Source organism: Anopheles coustani, chromosome 3 (genome assembly GCF_943734705.1).
Source record: "Anopheles coustani chromosome 3, idAnoCousDA_361_x.2, whole genome shotgun sequence".
Lineage (NCBI taxonomy): Eukaryota > Metazoa > Arthropoda > Insecta > Diptera > Culicidae > Anopheles > Anopheles coustani.
This window is the reverse complement of record NC_071288.1, coordinates 43,792,965-43,818,749: the sequence shown is the minus strand read 5'-3', so window position 1 is coordinate 43,818,749 and position 25,785 is coordinate 43,792,965. Positions and strand designations below refer to the sequence as shown.

Sequence of the window (25,785 nt, the reverse complement as noted above, 5' to 3'; positions counted from 1 at the left end):
ATTCATTTTTTATTTGTTTGAAAATACATGTTTTGATACTTTAAAGAAGCGAAGGGAAGAAAGCTTTGACTCCTGGGCGGTGTCACTTCTAATGGACGCAGGCGAAACACTCTGTAGTTTCGTTCGAGAAAAGTGCCACGACTGGAAAACGGTTCGGTGCGAATGAAGCAATCTACGATGCGACGACCGAACGGAACAGCCTCAATTCAATTCAATTTGTCCACCGCCACTTTTCGGGGTTTTCTCGCCTGGGAAATGGAAAATGACAGGTGACGATGAATGGTTGGTAGGTTACGGTGTTGGTAGATGAAAAAGTCCTTAAGTATGCCCAGATTTATTATGAGAGGCTTTTCATGCAAATTATTGTCTTCGCTCAAAGTTTTTTCACAGTTTTTCATAAAATGTTTATCATATTCTGATACAACGCTACCTAACTGTGATTCAATACTTGATCCTTATGATTGTTCTAAAGATTATAGAAGTTTCGTTTAGATGAATATATTTAAGGTTTGTTTTCAAACTCTCATCAAACCACCTTCAGACGGAATCACTCGCACAACTCTTCTAATCCCTTGCAACGAGCTTTTTCCATTTATCTCACTTCATTCGAATCCTCAAAAAAGTTTAGCATTTGCGGATGCGAAACTTTGCTCTCCTCTCGTGAAAAAATAAATATCCTACAAAACCACCCTTACACGTCATCATTGACGAAAGTTCAATTCCCACCGGAAGTTTCCAGGGTTCCCGGTTCGCGGAGCAATTCTTCAATTTCTCGACGAACGGAAGGAAAACGCATACCTAAGAAGATAAGCGGGGAACAGGGAAGAAAACTTTTTTCTCAGCCAGAGACTTTCTTTACTCTGGCCAGTTTTTCTTTCCCCTGTCAGTTTCAATCAGGACGAGTTATGGCAGCCATCTTGATGCCTCGTCGCCAGCTGGTGTGGGATTTGAGGAGAAAGGTTGATCTTTCTCTTTTGTCGCTTCCGTCGGTAAACGGTTTTTAAGTGAAATTCAGCGACAGCGAAAATGTATTTCTGATCGTACTTTGAAACGAAGAGTGAACCTTTTATTGTCTGCTTCATTTAGAGTGATTTTACATTCAGTTTATTTGTGTGATGAAAATGTTCGTATAATTTACAACTTATAAAGTTTGACCATGTTTCGTACATACTGTTTTTAAAGATTTTTACTTCTTTTATCGCTTGATTCAACCTACAATTTTGCTGTGAACAAGAATTTTAAGCCTTTTAACACGTTGACTGCTAGGTGTTTTTAGCACACTTTTTAGTATGCTAATTTTTTTTATTAAATTTATATTTATATTTAAATATATAACGTATAAAATCAACGGCAGAGAACTGAGCAAAGCAACGTCAATAGAGCTAACCAAGCTTCTCAAAGAATGAGTTTTTAATATTACTATATTTGTTATGTTGCATTTTCATTTACTTATGGGACAAAAACTTTTTAGAACTAACGACAGCTAGCTATAAAAAATGATAGCCTTGGCAGTCAACGTGTTAAACTAAATTAATCATTTCAAATACATTTTCTTAACAAGATGACTGTCACCCAAAAATCGGGTGACAGCAACAATACTCATCAGCCCTTTACACTAACATAGTAGTAGGCTTGTATAATAGTAGGCTATAATAATTACTAAAATGTATCTTTTGGGAAGCCTAGTGTTAGCTTAGGTTTCAAAAACCTTTTTTTAACCAACCCATTTTTAACAAAAATGATTGTACTAAAAATCTGTACTAAACCAGCGTGACAGTCAACAAGCTAAAATCTAAATCATTTTGCTAAACCAGGAAACCATGTTATAGATAATTGGTTAATGAGACATATTTTTATACAAACAATACAAATGTACAAACTCAAACTAGATTTCATGTGTCATTAGTCCCATAGAAAAGTAAAATAACTTATGTTCTACCGCTCAACAAGCAAGCTATTACTATACATTTTGCTAATGATGTAACAGCTTTCTTTGAGCGAAGCGTGTTAATTCCATTTATTAATATCTGCAAACTACACCAACCTTTCCTCGTCATCCAATCATGTGTGATTAGTGGCGCTTCCGTAATGTGCTTCGTAGGGTTTAAATTAATTTTCTCCTTCTTTATCCACCCATCATTTGCAGATGCTACCGGGTGCAGCTAAGCAGCAAACGGAGACGTCCAGCTTGAAGGCAGGACCTTGGAACCTCGGGAGCACTCGCCAGACCCAACCCTCGGTCTCCGCTCGCAACGATAAGCTGGCATCGGCAGGACACCTTGCAGCGTAGTTCAGTGTGCAACAACGTCCGTCGTACGATGCACTCCCGTTTTTGCGGTGCATTCAACACTCACTTCCTGCTTCCGGTACAAACGAAACATTACGACTGCTTTCGTCAGCCAGAAGGTGAACTTTCCGCTTGCGTACTTCCAGTGAAGTGTACGAAGCCAGGCCGCTACAAATACGCACCAATTTTCCTGGTGAAGTGAAAGTCCGTCTCAAGCGGACGTGCTTGGTGTTGTGAACGCCATCGGGGACATAGAAAGTCATACGCTATGACGCCGGAACAGAGATCCATTTAGCGTAAAAGCAAGCGAACGGATACATCCCTTTGACGAAAAACGGATTACCGAACGGGAGGGGGAAAAAATAGTGAATAGTTCCCGAGCGGGCGGGCGAGTTCCTGGTCAACCAAACCACCAACACACATACGCCAAAGGGCGCTGGAAAAAAAAAATACAAATAACACTCCGCCCCGGAGTGTGGTGTAAAGCCGCAGGGACCTCTTGGCAAGCAAGGACAGCCGAGTGGACAACGTTATATGATGAGAGGTAAGTGTCACGTACAAAATCAGAGGATGGGAAAGGGTGGAGGGAGGGAATGAAGAGGTATAGGATATTGGGCACAGGTTGCATGTTGGGGAATTGAAACGTTAGCGCTGACCGGAAGCCGGTACATGCGATCCGGACATGTTCCGGCTTTGAAATGAAACCAACGTATTCCATGGTTGGTTCGTTTTTCTATTGGTTTTGTTTTTTTTTGTTTTTTGTTATCTTTTCCCTCATACGAAATTGTTTTACCTTTTTTTAACCACGACGTGTGAAAAGACAGCGAAAGGTGGACAAGCCTGAAACAGCAAACGTAACGTTGGACATTTCCTTTACTTTCGTCGCCAAAAAACGAAATAAAAAAGCACCAATTCACCCGCAACGATAACATCTGCGCGAACCAAAGTAACATTTTCCTCCCAAAGGCCCGGTGACATCCGTACACTTCCCGTTGGGAATGTGTGTTTGTGTGTTTTGTGTCCTCATAAAGAAAAAAAACATCCCGAGAAGATTCATTTCCGGCCCAGCAGAGAGAGAGATGGCTGGCAAACGAAACGAACGGAATGTTTTTGTGCGGCAATGTTAGCGCATGTTTCATGGTTTGCCGGTTGTAAAGCCGTGTCTCGGCGGACCGGTCGCCAAATCTTGGCCTTGCCAGCGAGCCAAAGATGAAAGAGAAAAGTCCATGGGACGGAGAACGTCTTGTGATGTCTGTTTTTCTTCCGTTCCCCTGCCATTTCCGTTGCGTCGCGTTCGTTTGCGCGCTGCGGTTTTCCGTGGTAGCTGGTTCCGGTATGCGGTTTTTCGCCGGGGAAAATGTTTGCCAAATTTTCTGACACACCTAACCCCACTCCCTCGCTTACCTCTCTTCCTGGTGGAAGAAGAGTTCCCACTGAAACCACATTCCGTCGGAGAACTGTGCTTCTTCGCTTCTCACGCGGAAATTAATGAAAAGCGAACAGCCCACGACACGAGCCCACCTTCTCCCGCGAGGGCTGGTTGGGAAATTAATCCATTTCATCGAATTAGCTGTGTACTCTGGTGGCTGTTAGTTTTTTTTTGTCAATTTTATGTTTTATGTGCCTCACCCTCCCCTGAGAGGTGGCGGGATTCGCGTCGGAGTATCTGCCCAACAAAGGCACATGCGTCCCAAGCAATACATTGGTAGAAGTTTTGTTTCTGCTTTGTGGGAAAATGAGCGATGCCAATAAAAAATCTTACCAACATTTTCTTTACCCAGTCGCTTCGGCCTGATGGTTGACGGAGGTTTGGGAAAGTTTACTGCAGCACCCGCAAACCGAAAGCCAGGCACGTGAACTTGCCTAATTTATAACTTTTCTCCCCAAATTAATGTCCCTCCAGGGTCGTAGCGTGGCTGTTTTCGCGTCGCTCGCGAAATGGCTGCTCGGGGATGAATATTTTACGCACGGTGGTTGTCTGATTGGAACCAGCAGTAAAAATTGTTAGTATTTAGTCTCGTTTTTGCTTGCCCAATGGGCAGCCGGTAACGTTTGCGCCATTCAATGGGCTGCGTTTTAATATTTCAGAAGTATCCAACAGGAGCCGTAATTAAACCAATGTATCGCACTTAAAAGTTGTTTCAAACAGACAAATTGACGAAAAAAAAATTGAGTTAAGGCTTTTCAGGTTGCTCAAAAGTCTATTAAATACAAACTGCAGACATGATTCGCTTTCAACTGACACACCTTACATTTGAAAGATAAAAATTGATTCTTAAAATCGAACCACCAAGAGGGAAAGTATGAAAAACGAACTGTACGAAGAGTAAAACCATGCTATAAGATGAAAAATAGGTTTTTTAGGAAAACAGTGGAAATATCAGGAATATATGCCCGCCTATAATCAGTTTCATTTTTAAGATTTTCATTTCATTCAATTCAATATAATTTATTTGTCTAATATCTGGTTCGTCAAATTGTTCTTAACATAACCCGAGAACCTCAACATAACCCAAGAACTCTGAAACAAAACATAAAGGACGTATTTAAAAAGAAAAACTGATAATCGTAGAAAATCTTTTATGAACTAATCTCTTCTAATTCCACAATTTAAATACATTTTTAAGATAACAGGACGAATATCACTTTACTAGTATTACTTTAAGCATGGACGTATAACTTGGAAGGAAGACTGGCTGATTTTGTGAAAAGTGTCTAAAATAATTATCAAAGACTTTTTAATTCAAACACATGTGTTACATTTAACCATTTTAATTCTCTGTTATTTCCATCGTCATTCTGTCCTTCTTACAAATGCCAGACCCCTTATTCAATCAAATGCTTACGTTCAACAACATTCTCTCCTTTCCTGGTGAATCTCGTGCACAATCTGAAAGGCAAAGTATTTTCCGTCCCTACTTCCGTTAATATTACCAGCTGTTGCGTCAGCTTTGGGCAATAATCAACCGCGATATGCCAGCTGTCTCGATGGCTCCGGGATTTGAGCGACTTCTTCGAGCGCGAAAGGTCAAAAACTTTCCCGCAAAAGCAAGCTCCAGCTTAGGACGCTAAGAAACTGGAAGACGTTATTGGTGAACGGCATACGGAAAATAAGGATATACCCAGCTGGTGCTCGCACCTTCTCCGGAATCGATAACTGCGCGTTACGAAATTCATTTCCGCCTCCGAATCGTTATCACACAAACGTGAAATGTGCTTTTCGAACGAATTAGGTGGGAAAAAAGTTCAGCTAACATCCCTTTTCAATCCCTCAAATGTTACGAACCGCGTCTTATGGTGTCCGAATGATAGAATTCAATTCATTTTGATGGTTTCTCAAGCACGCTGAAACTCTCCGGACACCAGTCATCCAGTTGTTTCATGCAAAACGCTGTTGAAGCTGCTTCTTAAGGCAACCTAGAACTTTTACACACGCTTCGTTCGAAGGAAAGATGGCGTACATAATTCCAGGTTTTACTAGGTATGCTTTAAGCCTTTAAATAGACCCAAATCTCACGCGATATAGCAAGGGAATGGCACTTAATATATCGATGGGAAGAAAAATTAAAATAAAACAGATAAAATCCACTGGTGCGAAACGATTCCGGCACAAATGTGTGACACCGCTCAGCTTCGGGAAAAGAAGCTCTATCCGTGGAGTTGGAATTACGGTGTTACGGGTTGTTATCCTGCTTTTTTTATGACTCACCAGCGCGCCGGAAGCGCTCGATCGAGTGGCAGATTGAGGTTAGATGTTTCGTGTTATAGTAAAAACAAAAAAAAACAAAAAGTTCTCACCATTCCACACCATCCGGAGCCATCCGTTGGTGGGCGCATACGTTACGGATTGCGAAAAACCCCATCGCCACCATCGGGCGATGGCACTTTTCGGAGCGTTTTCGCATTTTTACCAACGACCCGAGCGTTTGTTAAATATGCTGGCAAAGCGTGGCACAAACACAGTTCCATTGAAAACATCGTTAAAAACAACCTCCCGAAAACAAGCGCAGCCCGAAAGTTTTGGCGCCCCAATTTCAGGACCTGCGAAAAGTGTGTGTGTGTGTGTGTGTGTGTGTGTGTGTGTGTGTGTGTGTGTTGGAAAAAAAAAGTTGGCCCCGCCGGGCAGATTACTGCGTTTTCCGTTCCCTTCGTTCGTCTTGTGTTTGTGTTTTTGAATCCATGATTTTGGACCACCGATTTTTTTCTGACATTTTTATAACGGTTGACATGTCTTTATCGACAGCCGACAGCAATATAAACTTTGAGTAATATTTTCATCCCATGGAGCGTCCATTGCACCCAACGTGCCGAAAGATGGTTTGATGAAGGCTCGCGCTGTATTCGGAGCCGAAATTCGCACCGCATTCGGATTTTGACAAAAGTTCAATGGCCTGTCTTTTCTGCGAACCAAACAAGAAAGAAATCAATACCATCGTTCGATTGATAACCTCCTTTTGGGGCTCTCCATCCAATAAAAGTTAACGGTCGGAATATTCTACTGTTTACAGAAGTTAACACCTATCCTGAAGTATATAAACAAGGTGATTTGAAACTATGTGGACATAAGAAATGATTCTAAGAAAAACCAAGCACAGCTTCTAAAACTCGACCACATTTCAAATTTACTTTCGATATTTCAATCTTAATCTCAAAACGCCACAAATACTACTTTCCGTGTTATTTTTTATTTTTTAATTTCAAGTTTTACGTGCCGTATTGTAATATTTTCCGTATTATTAAACAATTCCGCTGCGCGTCGTTTATTTCGAGTGTACCTGCTTCGAAAACACGTTCTCACGTGTTTGTAAACTTTTATTCATATATTTGATATTTGATTTCATATACTAATCGATGCTATTGATCCAATTTTTTTCTTATTATTGACAATTTTTGCTGATCACAATCACAAATAATGCATATGAAAACTTATCATCATTTAATATAACAAATCCTAGATTTTTTCGAAAAAATTTTTCCTCGGTTCTAGACCAAACACTATACAAAACCGCAAAAAAAAATGTGACAATTTTTTGAGCTATCTTCACAACTTGGCAGGACTGTGAAGGGGTTAAATACATATATAACAGAAAATTTCTCTGTTTTCGGTTGTAAAATGTAACCTCAATCAACAATATATTTCCAAGAAAATCTTATTTTTGACTTAATTTGAAAATTAGTATTTTAAATGATTTGAGAACACATTTTATTGTTTGAAAAATAATGTTTGCGATTCGAAATTGAAATTACAGTGTTAAATAAGAGGACTGTTGAAAAAGTCATTTTTTTAAATAATTATTTAGAGGAGGAATTTTAGTTCAAGATTTCTTGTAGGATTATAAATTTTCCTTGACTATTAAAAGGTATTGTACAAGCAGAGTGATTTGTACAGCTTCAATAACTGTAATTAAAAGTAAACGATGAAAATTCAACGCCAAAAATAATCCTTAAATACTATTTCAATTTCGAAACTCAAACAAATCGGATATCCATTCAATGTTCACTCGTTTGTGTGGTTTGTCTCTGATGGTATAAACTGCGTCCCGAAAGTACGCTTCAATATTTTAAATCGCCATCAACACCAGGAAATGCTAAAGCGCACAGTTTGTGCTAATACCTTCATAAGCAGATTTACTCGATCCCCTTTCTGTCCCGCCTTTTCTCATAATCTGAAACTTTTCCTCCATCCTTTCGCTGCAGGTCGACGAATACCGATCGCACTACCGAACACTGGCGCACTGTCCCGCAGACGACATACGCTGTACATCCGCTCCGCCATAATTGTCTTCATTCTGTTTGCGTTCCTGCAGTTCCACGTGATAAACTATGGTAAGCTAACCGGCCGGTCCGGGCGCAGGATCCCGTCACTAATCGATCCGACACTTCCGCACCTTCCGCAGACTCCTCCGATAGCGCGTCCAACGATAGCACCAACTATTCGACGGCAGCGATCCTGCAGATGGTGCCGCCGGTGTTTCACAAATACTTGACCGGAAAGCCTCGCAACTCCACGCACGGTACGTATACTGGGGGCCACTTTGGTTCGGAGCTTAGGAATTCGGGAGAAAATGACTGCCCACGTTGTTTCCGCTTATCATCACCGGGTTCTAACCGATCGAAGCTAGGGGGTGATGTTCTCACCCCGCAAGTCTCCACGGGCCAATTTCGGCAAAATTTGATCTTGTCAAGTCATTAAAGTGACTCAGCCCTGGTCTGGTTCGATGCGGTTGGCTGGCAATCGACTGGAGGCCGTTGTCCGGACATACGTTTCCCAAACCATCGGCTCGGATTGAAGAATAATCATTTATCATTTATCGCTTCGAAAGGGGTCTCACGTGGAGAACCACGTCGCTGGAGCCGGACCGTAACGCCGGGAAGAGAACGGATAACTACATCCAACATTAATGGAACATTGTGAACTTTTGCACCCTCCCTGCCCTTAACCCGAGGCATCTGTGCTATTGGTTTTTCCAACAAACAGTGCCAAAAGGGAAGAACCTATGAATAATTCCGACGCGATAAGTTCAACGGCTCAACCAGTTGCACCTAATTAAATATTGAGCATCCTTTTGTAACTCAATTACCGCCGCGGAAGCGAGAGGCTCGTTCGTGGTTGCAGGAAACTTTCAACTCAAGCCAGCGAAGATGTTACAACGAATTGTTTTGGCGGAAAAATCCTTCCTCGAGACGCTGAAATATTCGCAAAGAAAAAGAGGTTTTGATGGAAAGTTGCATGAGTAATTTTGAAACGTTTTTTTCTCCAGCATTTCTTTGCGCTTGTTGAAAATTGTGTTTCTCACTTTCAAATACGATTACTGCTTCGAATAACGCCAACAAACGCGAAGAAGGATAATATCCGCCCGAGCGAAGTGAATATACTTTTCTGTTTCCCTTCGAACGCCGGTTTTCAGAAGGGAAAAAATTGTTTCCAAATAAAATTACAACTATGAAACTTCTTCTCGCACACAGTTTATTCATGCGAAACGAAAATGAAAAACTGAAGTCCTTCAGCATGTTTCCGTGGCAAAAAAAAACTGTGGATGCAAATGACGCAAAAACATTTACGGTGTTACGTATACTTTCCTACCCTCGCACCAGGCACCGCTGTGCCCCCGTTCCGTTGCATAACGTAATGGAAATCGGATTTATTGCCTTTTTTCTTCCCCATCCTTCGGTGGGACCGATGCTTGCTTTGTATAGTCCTTGTCCATTTCCACCAGCGCCCGGTGATAAGGGCTGTGGAAATGGCCACAGCACGCGATAAACGTAGTGCACCGAAATGCACTGTCTTCGAAAGGCGGCCAGCCCGCGGGAAAACAGGGAAAGCTTTTCCACCTTTTCCACACCGAAAAGCGTGTCACTTTTGATGAAAATTGTGTTGGGAATGATTACGATTTTCGGTTCCCTGTTTTTCCTCGCTTACTTTCCGCTTTCTTTTCATCGTATTTACACCTTTCGGATGCCTCGCGAACCATTGCCTCACGGTGACAGCCGGGAATTGATTTCATGTCCAATTGCAAGCGACATGACGAGGAGAAACGTACAATTTTGATGCGAACAACGATTAACACACCGATTGAGAAGGTGGAACATTTGCATATGCCCGAAAGTATGTGCTTGGCATCCGTTTTAACGTGATGGACACGTGGCGTAGTGAATTCAGATAATAACACCTTTTTCCAATTCCACAACGGGGCTTCATTTTTTTTTTCATTTTTTGTGCAGATATTTCCCAAAGAGTTACGTAGCGTTAATCGCAGGGTTATCAGCATACAAAAAGGAAATCGTTTTTATTTGTAGAATATCGTATTTAATGAGATTTTTAAATATATTTAGGCATAAAGTTTCAGCTGAAAATAATCGGACAATTGTTTAAAATCTTATTATCTTGTTCAGTGCATCCCTACAAGTTTTAATTACTGAAAGCAAATCAATGGTAATCATTACAGACTTAGATATTGATCAAGAAAATGGAAACGTCCGATGTCAAAATGTTTTGCGATTTTCTTTAGAGATTAGTTTACACTGACTTCAATGTTATTATATTTATAAGTTCGTCGGAAAGGAAACAAAAATCACGTATATTCTGTTAACATTACTATGAGTCCTATGATTTATTGAAGACATCTTTCGGTTAGGACAAAATCACATCCAATGTAAACAATTACTATCACCCTACTTCCGTGTCTAACTTGCTAACACTTGCACTCGTTTATTTTATGTTTCCACTTGCAGGCCAAAACGGGACCCATGTCGGAGGCGAGGGGCCCCGGACGGCCAACATCAGCGAGATCCTGCGCATGATACAACGCTACAATGAATTCCAGACGGTCCTGAACGAGGACATCTACGGTCCATTACAAAATGATTCTGTGATAATAGTAGTGCAGGTGAGTGCAGCCGACGCTGGGATCGGGTTATCGGTGGGACGGGAACTTTAGGGCTAGCGTGTCGGTTTCTTGCGGCACGGCGACCTCACCGGAATGCGCTTCAGGCGCATCTGGTGGCACCCGGTCGTCCGCTTGCCGATCACCATCATGTGCTCCTCCTGTAGCTGCTGCAGCTCCAGGTCGTCGTAGCGTCGGGCAACCTCATCGGCGTCCGCGTCGTTGTCGTCCTCGTCGTCCGGTACGTCCATCGACTGACCCCGGCTCAACCGGAAGCGGCAGGAGCAACTGGTGGTGGTGCTGCTAGTGGTGGCCGTCCCACCGATAGTGTTAGTGTTGGACGTGGTTCTACTGCTGAGCCGCCCCAGACGTCCCTGGGAGCGTTGCTGCTCGAGTGACGCAATCCGGGCCGCCGTGCGGACGATGAACGCGCTCGTAAGCATATCGTAGGGTCGTATCTGCCAGATCTGCGGCGGCGGATAGTCCTGGTGGAGGCGCGTGATCCGGTTGCGTGCGGACTCGCCGATTCGGACCTGTGGCCAGCGGTGCTCGTGCCGTAGCGTCTCCTCCAGCAGCTCCCAGTGGTTGGCGTAGTTGACGGTGGACCGAAGGTGCACATTGAAGTCCCGCGGGTGTTCCACCTGATGCCGGACGCCGCTCCTTCGCGACTCCGAACCGGGAAGCAGCGACTGGGAATGGTCATGAAATTCAAATCACAAAAGTGGGAGTAAAAAGTATATGATGAATTCATTATCGTGGACGATATTGACGTCCCGACGAGGTGGTTGGAACCAGGTGAACCCAGTTTATTTCTGATAGAACGAAGCAAAAGACTGTGTAAAGTACAACCAGAATATTGTAGACAAGTTCAATATGGAAAAATCTTCGTCTTCAAGCTTTTCTGGGTGAAATACTAAAGAACCTGAACTTGAGTATTTAGGAGAATCCAACTGTCTGATACTGATGTCAATATGTGCATGAGATACTTTCCAATTTCTAAGACAATACAACTGCGAATTAAATAGACCACGGACTTGCACGAGATCGAAAACCTAGAGGTGTGGTTGGAAACGGATGATCCCAGTCTACTTCTGACAGAAGCAACCTAGAAGATATCTAAAGTACTATCAGAGTATTGTAGAAAAGTTCACTATGGAAACATTTCCTGAGTGAAGGACTAGAGAACCTAAGGTTGAGAATTTTGAAGAAAACCAAATCTAACTTTCTGTTACTAATGTCGATGCTCAGGGTACTATTCAATTTATTAGCCAATACAACTCTGAATTAAATAGACTAGGGAATTCTATCAATATCCAGATCTTTACTCTTTTCGAGTTTCGATAATCTGGTCTTTCCTAAGAATTTTAACTGAAACCAGACACTCACATCTGGTTGAATGCCTTGGATTACCAACAACCCTGTCCGTCGCGGATTATAGTGCATTACTCTGGTGTTGTGTTGCAAAGTGACGTTTTGTAAAACATAGACCAAAAGAGGGGAACAATTTCAGAAACTCTTATGCTTTCAAAAGTTGTCCAGAGGATCGTCATCACCAGTCCGGTAGACAAGACATCGATAGTCCAAGCCATCATTGACACAGCCCCAATACTTACCAGAACGGTCGCCCAGAACTTCCTGCGCGGTACGCGGCCCGCCAACATTCGTCGGATCGCCAGCTCGCTCAGGCTGAACAGTGTGTCGGGGGTTGTGTGGGCGCTCCGGGGAATCCTGTCGCACCGTCGCCGCAACCCGCATCCACCCGGTAACGTTTCCGTAGAAATGGTAAATGAAAAACGAATGAAAAAAACCGTGAACGAACGTTCATCCCTTGTACCAGCTGCCGGCTGTTGTTTGCCTTCGTTCCACAATCGACGTCACAGGGCGCCCAGACGTGGCCAGGGTGTCCTCGCACCGGATGACTTCGCAAAGGACGTAAGCGAACGCATCACCGCGTTCAGCGGCAAAAGTCAACTGCTGCCGCCATTGTTTAATAGAGCGGACGGGAAATTAAAAGTTTCTTCCAGCGACCCGTAAAGCGTCCCGGACTCCAGCCGAAGCGGGAAGCTTAAAATTTCCACCGTCCTATACCTGGGGAGTGGGCGGGTGCAAATAACTTCCGTAATTGGTTAACTCTATGCAAGTGCATGTGCACGGGAGACTATGGGTTGTTTGTGTTGTTTTCATTTTGGCCTTTCGCGTCCCCAGACTCTTGCCCCACAATGTTGATCCAAGGGTGGGAGCGAGGCCGCAGAGGAAAATTGATGTGGCAACCTGGTCGACCGCTCGGAGCCAAGGTCGCCGGTGGCAGGTTCCAGCATAATAAATTGTGGCCAACGCCACGCTTTTCCACACCTTCGTGGGAGTGCTTTTGCCTTTGTGTCGGGAAACTACACTACAGCGTATTGGATAATAATTTTAGCCAACAAATTTGCATGTCCACGTTTTCCATGGCATGGTTTTCCGCTGCTGGCGTGCCTGGCGTGGTGCAATGTATGAACACGTATTTCATTATATAGTGTGTGGTTTTAGAGCGTACATATTCAGTCCAGCTATCCTCCCGACTCGCGAAATAGATGAGTTTAAATTTGTAATTTAAAATAAAGTTCACATGCAACAGTTTTCACACGAGGTTATTTAAAGTTCTGGTTGACACGGACGGTCACTATGCACATTTCATTCGCCACCGTTTTTAAAAAACCCTTTCTAACCTTTTTTCCAAGAAATAGACATTCAAAAACGCATGGTTAAATCCTGACGACTAGAAGCGCTTCTTCACCAACATTCCAAAAAAAAAAAAATTACGACTAGAAGCGCTACTTGACCAAGATTCCCAAAAGAAGTTGCTTCCTTTATTGCCAGCCTGAGACCGCTTCCGGAAGATTAAATCTTGATAACCGGAGGATTACTGTGCTATCATGCCTTTACCACCCTCACCACCTATACATACACACGGAAGCTAAGGATGTTCTTGAACACGATCAGTCACGACCTGGTCGAGGTTGAATCCCTCTCGAAATAGTCCAACGTGTCCAACGGGAGGATATCAAATATCTTCTTGGGTGGAAAACTAATTGCACACTTGTCCACATAAACACACACACACCTACACCTCCTGGCGGGATTTTGTTCTCGCAGTTACTTACCTTCTCCTGCTTCGATACTTCTTGCACTTCGGCTCAAAGTCGGCTGGAAGCTGAAACCTAATCACATTCATCCTGCCGACCAGGTGGCTAACTAGATCTTCTTTTTCACGCTAGAGCCCCCTTGAGATTTCTCCCCCTTTCTACCCCAACGCACCGAACTGACCTTCCGACCCGGGAAAACCTTCTGCACACGCGGACGGAGTGCCCGCTGCTGCCGACCACTCGAGGCACCGAGTTTGGAATGAAATCGATTCAACTCTTGCCCCGGGCAGCGAACCACCTGGGGAACCCTTTACCCTCTCCTCCCCCTGTCCCCATGGACGACCTCGAATATGGCGGAACATACACACACACACAAAACACTGCCGAAAAAAAGGCACAAACTTGGACCGATTGGACGCTTTTTCAATAATAACCGTTCGTTTGGTTTATGGCTCGGTGGGGTGGGGAACACGGTGGCCCTACGCCTGGTCACAATGAAAGCCTCCGAAATTTTGGCTCCTGGCCTACCATAATAACAACAATAATAACCAGGTACCGGTTGGAGAGAGAGAAAAAAAATACAACCAATTCCACAAACACACACACAAGCTTTTCCAGGGGAGGGGATCGTGGGTTGTTGGGGGGGAAGGGGACTTCCAGATCGGATCCGGAAACCGGATCGTCATCCAGTGGTGCCAGTGCTGGCCGGGTGGGAGAGGGCGGGGAAAGACGTATTATAATTCCGGACGTCCTAAATATGTCCGTTTCATGCTTTTCCCCGCCCACCCCAGGATCCACCCTTCTTACCCCCTTCCCCCTTCGGTTTCATCCTCGTTCAGACCTACGTTTATGCAGGCGATGGTTCTGCCGATGGTTGGTTTTTCGTGTCACTTCCCCTTTCATAAACCGGCCTCCAAATCCCTCCCCCCCCCACCGCTCTCGACAAAACCAAATCGAAAGTTTATCGTTTCGAAACCGTTCGACTCCGTACGGTGACGTTATTATAGGTCAGGATTGCACCGTCGGTCGTTCTCCGTCGCGCGTGGAGCAAGTTTTGATTATGGTTCGGTTCCAGTGGCGCAGCAAAGCTGAAACAACCCATCCGTAGCCGCGGATGGGCCAAACTTCGCACCGATACGCTGAACGTTAATTATCCAGCGATAAATTTTCCACTTTTAGTATGAAGAAAACGACGGGATTGGCGAAATCAACCACATAAGAAAGGCAACTTCTAGAGAAAAGAAGAATCCTTTTCATCGCGCGCCTGAAACTGATATTTGTGTCGTTAGCAAGATTTAATGTTACTATCTTTGCCGGTTCCGCTACGAGAACAAAGGGAATTTTGTTCAGAAATCGATATTTCTTCATTTTCCTATATTCTTTATTGACTTTGACTATCTTAACTTTTGCAACAAGTGAGAATTGAAAATAAGTTAATATTACATAAACCAAACCATGGGTCAATACAAAAATTGTATTGGATATTTTTCCACATATTACCTCAATCTTAACGTACAAGATATTACAACGTAGAACTAACGTAGAAATCTATGTATACACACAAGCGAGTGATAACAAGTTTTCATTAAGTAAAGTAATAGCTCTTTGGTCTTCTATTTTTGAAAAGCCTTTGGTGATAGTTTAGTAATTTGAATCAAAATTTCTTCCCCTTTTTTGAAACTACTTGAATGTTCATTGTGGAAGAATATTTTGTTGGCCTGTTCTGCCAAATTCCATCGTGGTTGCCTACCACTGGATGGAAGGTTGGTAGGTTCATTCGCCACTCGAATTTCCATCGGGTGAGTTAATTTTTTTATTCGCTCCCTTTCGACGGCACACCCGGATCGACTCCAGCTCGGGACGGAACAGAAAGGACGCTCTAGCCGGGCAAACCGATGCGCTGCTGGTTATTAGTCGCAAATGCAAATCAAATTCGGTCGTCATCGGCACGGAAGAGAACATAAAATTCGCTCACCGTTCTCACCCGCTCCTTGCCCGTTTGCCTTCCCCCCATACCCCGGGTGGTACGAAAGAATCCCCGGGAGGGATAGCATGACCCGTTCGGAATCCAGAAGGCAAGATCGAAAGTGAACCGAAAACAGAACAACGAAGCGATGGAAAGTGGCAGCGGCACCTTCGGGACTGGAAGCTAAAAAGTTCCCTATCACCTTTCGACCCGGAAGTGGTTTTCTGCTATTATTTTTCGTTCTGTTTTTTTTTTCTCTGTGTGTGTCATCCATTCCAGGCCAGGCCGTTCTCCTGATCCGTGCTAATTCTATCGCGAACGATTTGAGCACGTTCCTACGTTTGAGTGTGGCCATATTAGAGAGAGTATGTGTGGGTGTGTGTGCAGTATGGAGGAAAAAAAACATGCCGGAAGGTATTAAGAAATTTGATGAGAAACGAGAAAATATCCCACGGTGTGTCATCCGTTCGTCGAAAACTGACTCCTGGAGCCAAATCAGGTCGAAAACGTGCCGTTCGCGGGGAAGTTTCAGTGGGATTAAAAATATCGTTTTCTTTTTCCATTCCCCGTTCGTGGCATTGCTTTGCATAAATGCTGAATCGTGGAATTATTAAACCACCCACCGCAAGCCGAAGGGGGTTTATTGTTTACGCTTCCGTAACTTTTGCTCCCCCAATTGCTGGCGATCAGAACGAAAATCGGCTTCTAGGGTGGTGACGGGATGGAAACTGTGCGGGATAAGAAAGCATTTTTGGCATCCCCGTCAGCTCGGTTCGCGATTATTATTACACTTTAATTTTTCGTCAATAGACGTTGCTTGAAAGTTTCTTTTTCGCTTAATTAAAAATGCTACGTATAGGAAGCTTGATGGAGAGGTTTTTTTGTATTCCGGACTTTCGCTGAGGCGTAAATGTATTTAAATCAGTAGGCATTATATACATTTATTCAGTAAGAGGGAATTTAAAAATGTTTCCATTTTTATAGTAACTTTAATTTTATTGACCTGCAAGCTTGCATTTAATATTTGCATTGGCACTTTTTTAAATTTCCAAAATTGTTAAAAATATTGCTGACGATGTTATCATCTTGATTATTTCCTTCCTATATTCGAAAATGTATCGATGTCTGAATTAATTTTCGGGATCTTTTTTATAATTCTTTTTCTAATTCTACACATCCTTTTACTTTTAACTAATGGGCACTGATAACGCTAGAAAACAGATCATCATACTCTATCTAATTTAACATTTTTGTAGTGAACAATTTGGGACGAAAGCTAGCGAAATAGTTCGTTTTGTGGAGCATTCGTTCATTGAATGTCGCATCATTAACAGTCATTAGTTGCTGATTACAACACTGTGGTCTTGAGGGAAAAAGTCTCCACAAACGCTTGAGAGAGCTTATATCGTATCAACGAACATCATGGCACAAGCACACACTAAGAGCCTCGTTAGTAGGTTTACTGCACATTGTAAGGACTCAGGAAAATCGACGATTGATCACCGTCTCAAGATCAAAGTTGACCGATGGAAAGGGCTGTCATTTGCGTCACGGTAATGTAATAACCCGTGCCAGGACGGGCGGTTATTTGCGTAAGAGCGAATGGCCAACGAACGAATGGCCCCGAGTCCCGGGTATTCGAAGACGTGTGGGTGAAGCAATATGGGCCCGCCTCGACCGTGACTCAATTATTACTCCATTAAACCCCGCCAGTACGGAGCGCCAGTAATTGCCAATGTCGCACAATGGCTCTGTAACTAGCCGAAGGTCGAACGTGGCGACAATGACCAGGCGCCTCCATCGGTGGCACAAAAAGCTGGCGCACTAATAACGAATGTTGCCGGCGTGGTTACCGGCTTCATTATAAATGAGTTTCGGTGGCTAGTCCCTGGCTGAGTCGGTGGCACGTGCCTTCTTTATGCCGGGTGCAGCAAATGCTGCAATGGACAGCTTTCTGGAACCGAAGGAGCTTACGTTGCATGCGGAAAATTCTCGCCGTACGGCACGCCACCGAAGAGAATGTTTTCATTTAATTCCCGAGAAAACCCAGTGGTGCCCGAATGCTCGTAATCAAAATGGCAAACACGAACAAGAGGGCGTTGAAGGCTGCGTTGTGGCTCCACTGGCCAAGTCTTACCTATCTAGCAAACGTTCAGCTTCGTTAGCAATGCGTTCTCCAGAGGGTAACAAGCGGGGATTTATCAAGGTTTTCATCCCAACTTAACCGCAACTATTCTTCATTTAAATTTCTCGAGAATCCAATTGTATAGGATTATTATGTTACGATTTAGAAGCATTTGCCTTACATCATATTCAGAAACTTTATCGTTTTTTATACAAACAGATTGCTGCTATTTGTTTTTTATTTGAAAACCTCTTTTCTTCTCGATGAGATCATTTTTTCAATCATTTTAGATACATTGACTTGCTTCATTATAAATATCGTAATAACTGAGTGCTTAAAACATAATTTACTTATGTATTCCTAAGTAAATTCTCTCGGATGGATACGAAACCGCAAAGGGGGTTCCTCGTTTGAAAAAAATCGTTTTGAGACGCTCGATAAACCATAAGAACTTTGAAGTAATTTATTTTTTTATGGTACAATTAACATAGTTAACCGTAAAACAAATATGTATTTAACATTGTCGCAACACGCTAAACAATTATGTATTTAACATTGGTATTACTAGTTCATGCCCAGTGTCCATGTTTAAGGTCATTTGAATAGTTTTGTTATGTGAATATAGTCGATTTGAACCACAAGATATTTCAATTTATTTATTTTTCCTTCCCATTTGGTTCCTTGCATTTCCAGGTACACAAAAGGATAACTTACTTACGGCATTTAATTGTAAGTTTGGCCCAAGCGAGGGACATTTCACGCACGCTGCTCGTCTTCTCGCACGATTTCTACGACGACGACATCAACGATCTGGTGCAGAGCATAGACTTCTGCAAGGTGATGCAAGTACGTACCCGCGCTCTGTGCGAACATTCCCATGCCGAGCAGAAAATTTAGTTGACCACCATTTTGTTACTGTTTCTAATAATTTTCCTTTCCCCCCCAACGGAACGTCGGGGAACGTTCAGATATTCTATCCCTTCTCGATACAGACCCATCCGAACGAGTTTCCCGGAGCCGATCCCGGCGATTGCCCGCGGGACATTAAGAAAGAGCAGTAAGTTTCACAACTTGTGGCTACCGAGCGTGGCATGTTTGTCCTCCGTGTTTCATGGCGTTCCATTTCCCCCCTTCTCCCCTGCCAGGGCGCTGCTGCGAAAGTGCAACAATGCGCTGCACCCGGACCTGTACGGCCACTACCGGGAGGCAAAGTTCACCCAAACCAAACACCACTGGTGGTGGAAGGCGAACCGAGTGTTTGACCAGCTGGAGGTCACCAAGTACCATACGGGTGAGTTACGCTCGAGGGGGAAGTTGGAATTGTTTTCATTGTAGCTTACGAACCTTTCGTCTTTCGGCTGTACGCCATTTTCCACCGTCCATTTCCCTTTGCGCAGGTATGGTGGTATTTCTCGAAGAGGACCACTACGTGGCGGAAGATTTCCTGCACATCCTGGAGCTCATGTTCCGGAAGTCGCAAGACCTGTGCTCGAAGTGCAACATCCTCTCGCTGGGCACGTATCTGAAAACGTTCAACTACTACACGTACAACAAGAAGGTAAATTTCGGGCGAAAAGGTATTTCAAAAGAATGCCAAAGAAAAAGAGGATGGGCGTGTGTGTGTTTGTGTATGTGTGTATGAGAGAGAGAGAGAGAGAGTGAGAGAGACAGTATAGTGGGAAAAAATTAGTACAAACTAGTGTTGTGCTTAATGAATCTTTTGGCGAGATTCATTCATATGAATCTTTTACCTAAGATTCATTCAGATGGATTCATGAATCTTTGCGGATTCGAATATTCAAAGCTTAATGAATCCTTCGAAACCTTAATGAATCTTCATGAATCTTTCATGGTTCTGTCATGAATCTCCCCGATTCTGTCATAGGCGTGGACAATGAGACCAAAAAAAAAAAAAAAAAGGTGGTCCCTCAACCGACTTTTGGTTGGTGACTTTACACCATTTGGTGTGTCTTTGGGATTCATGAATCTCGCGGCGAAAGATTCATGAATCCCTTATAAGGCAGAGATTCATTCAGATTCATGAATCTGAATCCGATTTACACAACTCTAGTACAAACACCTTCGGCACTGTTTGCAATTTTACACTAGAAGCAAGTTAAACAAAAAGCAAACGCCTGCTGCCTTTTATTTTGGTGCTGATAAAAAAAAATACGTAAAACTTTTTTCCGAACCTTTCGGAAAGGAAGCAGAGTCCTTGAAGCGGCAAGGGAAACCACATGCCACATTTAGCTCACAACAGAAGCACACTGAGCACAATGAAGCGTTGTGACACAGTTTTCGTTTCCGGCACACATTTTATCGAATCGCTACTGATCCACACGAAAAAATAGACTTTTTCCTAAGAAGAAACATCGAAACACTTTAAACGTACCGATCTTCTCGAAAGCAATGATGTGCGAGAGGAATTCGGTTTCGTTACCTTTTACCACCTGTACAGTATCGTTCCGATGTATGTTTTGCCAAGATCATGTTTGCGTTGTTTAGTGTCTATTTGGTCCATATTGTTTCGTTTCGTATCACACACTATCAACACACTTTCAAAACCCTCACCGAATAGGCACATAAGTTTGTTTAGGTAAAAAAAACAGCCAACCAAACAAATGTGACGAAACTATTGATTAACCCTTTACAGGTATTTTCAGGATTGAAAGATAGGAACGGAAAGAATTTATTCCGCGAAAAAAAACCCTACTCCGGTGTACAATAACTGATTTGAGAAAACAAACCAACCATGAAAATGGATTATCATATCGAAGGATATCAATTTAGAACAGTTGCTATCGGAATATGGATGAAAATCATATTTTATGAAAATATTTATGGCTACACGATGTCTAAATTTCAATAAGTTCAGCTTATCAATACACCTTAAAGATTGAAATCAATTTATTCATGATTATAAAAAATAAGTTCACGTGATCGGCCGACATTGTTGGAGTATTCTATTTTTCAAACTATTGTAGCAATTTAAAAAATCGAAAGGTTAATGAGGAAACAAATGAATTATGAAAATATGTTGGCTCTTAATGTTTTACGTAGCCATAAAAATTGAGTTACAACATCCACATAATTTAAAAAGATTAGAGAAAAGTAAAATGTCAGGTAACGTAAAGGGACCATCGTCGCGTATACCAACTCACTCAATCCGTACCTTCCTTTCACGAACAGCATACCACAACCCGTTCACCATACAGCGCAAGCTTTTTGCCTTATCACGCCTTAGAGAAGAGGCTTAACCGCCAGATAGAACGACACCCCCCATCGCCGCTTTGCAAATGTATAAATTTTCACATTGAACAATTCACCACACTAACGCCTCGTAACGCTACCGTTACGGTCACGATCGGGAATCGGCTGTGTGCTTACATCAGTCACCCAATCGATGTTGGATGTTTTCCGTGTCGATGTACTGTTGTTTAAGTGTCACAATGGGGGCGAGGAAACAAAGCGCTCCATCACACTGTCCCACTAACCCCCGTACACCCAAGCACACGTACAGAACTGTCACTTACCTTTAGCTGCTTTTTGCGGAAAGTTATACAAGAATATTTTCTTTCTCTTCGATCCGGCCCCTAAACTAACGGTAACAATGTATGTTACATGGGACCACTATCATCATCATCATCATCATCATCATCATCATCATCATCATCTTCACCGTCATCATCTTCATTACCATCATCCTCATCAACCACAATCGCATCGCTGATCTGGGGCTGTCACTCGATCACACGATCGAATAAATTCACCAGTCCTTCGCCAACGGTTGGTATGCGAGGGTCAAAGGGAACCGAATGGGCGGGTTTGCCCCGGGGAGAGCATTCCCTGCCGAGCACGCTCGTAGGTCGCGGGGATCCTTTTCCTTCTCCGCTTCGTACAATGCGCTCGATCGAAGCCAGAAGTCAACGTCGGACTTTCCGGCAAAGCCGCGTTCGGGAACGGTTGATGTGAGCACACTACTCGATCAGACTTTGGACGTGCCCGTGGACTCGGTAAATGTTTTTCGCGTAGTCCCGCACCAGCGCGCACTTCTTCCCGTGGACGTGCCCCTATGGTCCGATCCCTTCTCTCGCGCGAGTCATTCGTTTGAGGCTCACGGCAACGATATCGCTACGTTGTCGGACGTGCGTAACGGTTTTCTGAACACTCCTTCCAATCCCTGGCAACGCCGGCGTCCCTTGCAGCATCAGCACCAGCAGCAGAAGCTTCTCCAGCAGCAGCGCCAACTTCAGCAGCAACAGCAACTGCAACGTCAGCAGCAACAGCGTCAGGAACTGCAGCAACAGCAGCAGCAGGGACAACAGGTGCCACAGACACAGGTCACCACCGAAAAGTACGCGTCCCAGTCGCAATGGGGCTACCAGGTGTTACCGACACTGTACTCGATCTATCAGAAGGTAGCCACCGGTCAAGGAAACCTTTTTTTACTTCTACTCCCCCATCTACCACCGCTATCCACTGCAGATATGTTTGCCTTCTTCTTCTTCTTAAAACAACTACTATTGTTTTAGTTTCTGTATGCTATTATACCACTGCTAATGCTACTACCTTTTGTCTCCGTTACTACCGTTACTACCACTACTTCTACTACATACCACCCGTATTGCTATTTCTTGAAAGCCATTTAAGTTCTTACGTTTGCATCCAACCACCTGATTGATTCTATTTCGTATTCGCAAGCGAAAGTATGTTTCCTTTTCTCTAATCACTGTTGATCGTTTCTTTTACGTTACGTTGCTATGGTTGCGTTGCTATCGTTGCGTTACTTACGGTGGTGCGTTACTTTCGCTAAGTGTCATCCTTGGTTTGGCATAACTTTTAATCCTTCGCTCTATGTTTTTTTCCTTTCCTTGTGGGCAAAAAGAGTAAGAACTTTCATCTTTACGCACCCTGTGCGGTTAAGTTTGGTTTTAAATATTATTTGTCCAGTTAAAGAGGGTTGGTAATTTTTTTCAGACATCTTATGCACTTGTTTTACTAGTGTTGATTGTACCTCACATCGGACGCCCCACAACATCAAACAGCAAAACATATTTCTTTGATAATCACTTCGGATGATTGGTAATTGACAATAAAGTAGAAATGATCTAAATACTCCTATGTTACCTCCGAAGCTGTGCAATAGAAAAAAGCACTCCTTTCAGCAGGATAACCAACGGACATTAGTCGCTATTGTTTGATTCTTTCCACTCGATGCACACTCGCCAACAATTGCGCTGGCGATCCGTTGTGCGATTTTATAGCCTACACGGAAATGGAAACACTTCCAACTCCCGGTGCTGAAACGTACATTTCCCGTAGGTACAATAAAGCCTTCTGCGGGTCATCATTACCGTCCCGGTCCCTTCTCGTAGCCCGTCTAGGGTCGGGACGTGCGCTTCCCGGAAGATGCCGGAAGCTTACGCCATGGGCAGCGTTTAATTATTGAATGCATCATGCAAATCCAGTGCACCGTCTTGCACCTGTAGCCCATTGTCATTCACCCACGTAGCGATATATGTAATGCACCGTCCATTGTCGGCCAACCCAGGCACACACACACACCTACATACCAACTCAGTTTTGCATGGCACCATTTTTGCAACGCTTGCAGCACCCGCCTACCAGAATGCGTTCCCATCCGAATCCATCCTTTCCATGGCTTTCCCTCACTCAAACCATCATCACTATCACTATACTCAGGTCCGATCCCATCCTTTAGCATACTAATCATGTTTACCCTTCGATGCACATAACGCATATGTCATCCCCGTTATCTCTGTGTAGCGTTATCGCACGTGACGCTCGATTGGTGTTTGCCTTGTTTAGTGTTACTTTGGGGATTTTTTTTTGTGTTGGTCTAATGTACAGATTAATTTTTAAGTGAACTCCACTCCGCCCCACTGAGGTAGTCGTTTTTTACCTAAGTGTGTGTGTGTGTGTTAGTGTATTTTTGTACAAATGTGTTGGTCTTGGGTTAGGAAGAAACATTTGAGTGAACTATTTTTTTTTTCTATTTGTACTAGTTATAACTTTTTCCTTTCTTATGCCACAATGTCACATAGACGGTTTGGAACTTTGATTGTTTTGAAATGGTACCACTAGCATAGTTTAGACCTGGTTGCCTGCACGTTCCCGTTACGTTGCGTTACCCGCTGTGTCCCTGCCAAAAAGAGGCTTAAATAAAATACCCTTCGTAGTGCTGCCGTCTCAACTACCGTGTATGGTGTATGGTGGTTATACCTTCCTTCCTATCCTTCCCGTGCGCAGGTTGAGGTGACGCCGTGGGTAAGCAGCAAGCACAACATGGGCATGACGTTCAACCGCACCACGTGGTACGACATCGTGCGCTGCGCGCGCCACTTCTGCGAGTACGACGACTACAACTGGGACTGGTCGCTGCAGCACGTGTCGCAGCAGTGTCTGAAGCAGAAGCTGCACGTGATGGTCGTCAAGGGTCCGCGGGTGTTTCACATCGGCGAATGGTAAGCGAGTGCAAATCTGTCCGTACTCCGATCATACGTTGAACGTTTTTTTTTTCTTTTCCGTTTACAGCGGTGTGCATCACAAAAAGAGCAACTGCGAGTCGAACCAGGTGATCTCGAAGGTGCAGAAGGTCCTGAAGGCGGCCCGTGGCTCGCAGCAGCTGTTTCCACGGTCAATTTCGCTCACGCAAACGAGCCTGGTGAAGAAGACGAAGCTACGCAAGGGCAACGGCGGCTGGGGAGACCAGCGAGATCACCAGCTTTGCTTCAACATGACCCTGGTCGGGCGGTAATGCGCGCTGGAACCGTACACCGCAGGGCATCCTTCCACGATACGCACATTCCTTTCTGGCTGCGCATAGACCGTTCGTGCATGCGAACTACAACGACGATTTTGTGAGCAACCATAATAGCAAAGAAAATACACACCCCATGTTTTAGGGAGAGGATCCGGTAACAGCTCAGACCAAAGTTACGTTTATAGTTTTACGGTTTTGTTTTCCACTTGCGTAGGGTAAGTTAGCCAATCGTTCTCATTGTTTTGTGTAGTTGGTAAGACACAGCAGCTCGGAGAAGTGGTTATTTTTAACGCATGTTACCAAAAAAAACAGGAGGCAGTTCCCCAGGCCAGAATATAAAGTATTAGGTTTAACGCGGCAATATGTCCCCAAAGTTCCACGAAGAGCGAACAGCTTAAGCCCCAAACAGGAGGTTATTACCGTCAAACTAATTGGCAATAGAATGATCCCGTTGATGCAATAAGTGAGAAATTGTGTGTATTTCGAATGGCCTAAATATGATGATGAGGATTCGAGTCCATAAGCGAATATATCGGCCACCACTCGCAGCCGGTGGTCTGACCGTAGCGATTTTACACCTCCGGACTGCTAATTGAAAATGTACCGTACACCTTATTCGAGGCCCGAAATGTGGAACTAACATTCAATCAGCCACCGTTCTAGTCAATAGCACCATGCTTTCGTTCTGTGAAGTGTGTTATTACCCGTCTGCATTGGCAATAGGATTTTCCTTCAAGGAAGGAAGTAGGAAAAGTGTGATTCGAAACGGGGTACCATTTGTTGTTGAACTTGTGCGACTAACGCGTTGTGTTTTTCGTTTTCTTTTGTACCCTGGCGCGGTAGGCGAAATCGGCCGGTAAGACATGCGGTTCGTTTTAGGCGTTTTGAAAAAAGGAATGCTAGGTGTTCCGAACGGTTCCCGAATGTCCCCAAATTTGCGGTAGTCAGTAAGTGTGATGTTAGATGTAATGGTAACGAAAACAATAAAACTAAGTAAAAAAGCACACCAAATAAACGAAAACGATTGTACATACAAGTATGGAAAGTCTTCGAGTTTTTCATGGGTATAATTTTCGTCCAATCTTAAAATTAAACCCATTAATCTCAATGAACC

The 25,785-nt window shown here is 43.7% G+C and overlaps 2 protein-coding genes across 2 annotated transcripts; one reads left to right on the top strand and one right to left on the bottom strand.

The window, feature by feature from the left end:
• The first annotated feature begins 2,821 nt into the window (after positions 1-2,821).
• On the top strand, positions 2,822-25,701 carry LOC131272145 (alpha-1,6-mannosyl-glycoprotein 2-beta-N-acetylglucosaminyltransferase). Its single transcript, XM_058273826.1, has 12 exons — positions 2,822-2,831; positions 7,985-8,113; positions 8,185-8,301; positions 10,520-10,674; positions 18,581-18,733; positions 18,856-18,944; positions 19,033-19,178; positions 19,285-19,445; positions 19,537-19,545; positions 21,661-22,305; positions 24,158-24,372; positions 24,443-25,701. The coding sequence occupies exons 1-12, from the start codon at positions 2,822-2,824 to the stop codon at positions 24,663-24,665; spliced, it is 2,052 nt and encodes a 683-aa protein (XP_058129809.1). The 3' UTR covers positions 24,666-25,701.
• On the bottom strand, positions 10,728-13,885 carry LOC131272238 (uncharacterized). The gene is made up of 3 exons (XM_058273941.1): positions 13,815-13,885; positions 12,285-12,399; positions 10,728-11,360 (listed from the first exon to the last, which is right to left on the bottom strand). The coding sequence occupies exons 1-3, from the start codon at positions 13,883-13,885 to the stop codon at positions 10,728-10,730; spliced, it is 819 nt and encodes a 272-aa protein (XP_058129924.1).
• Positions 25,702-25,785: the final 84 nt, after the last annotated feature.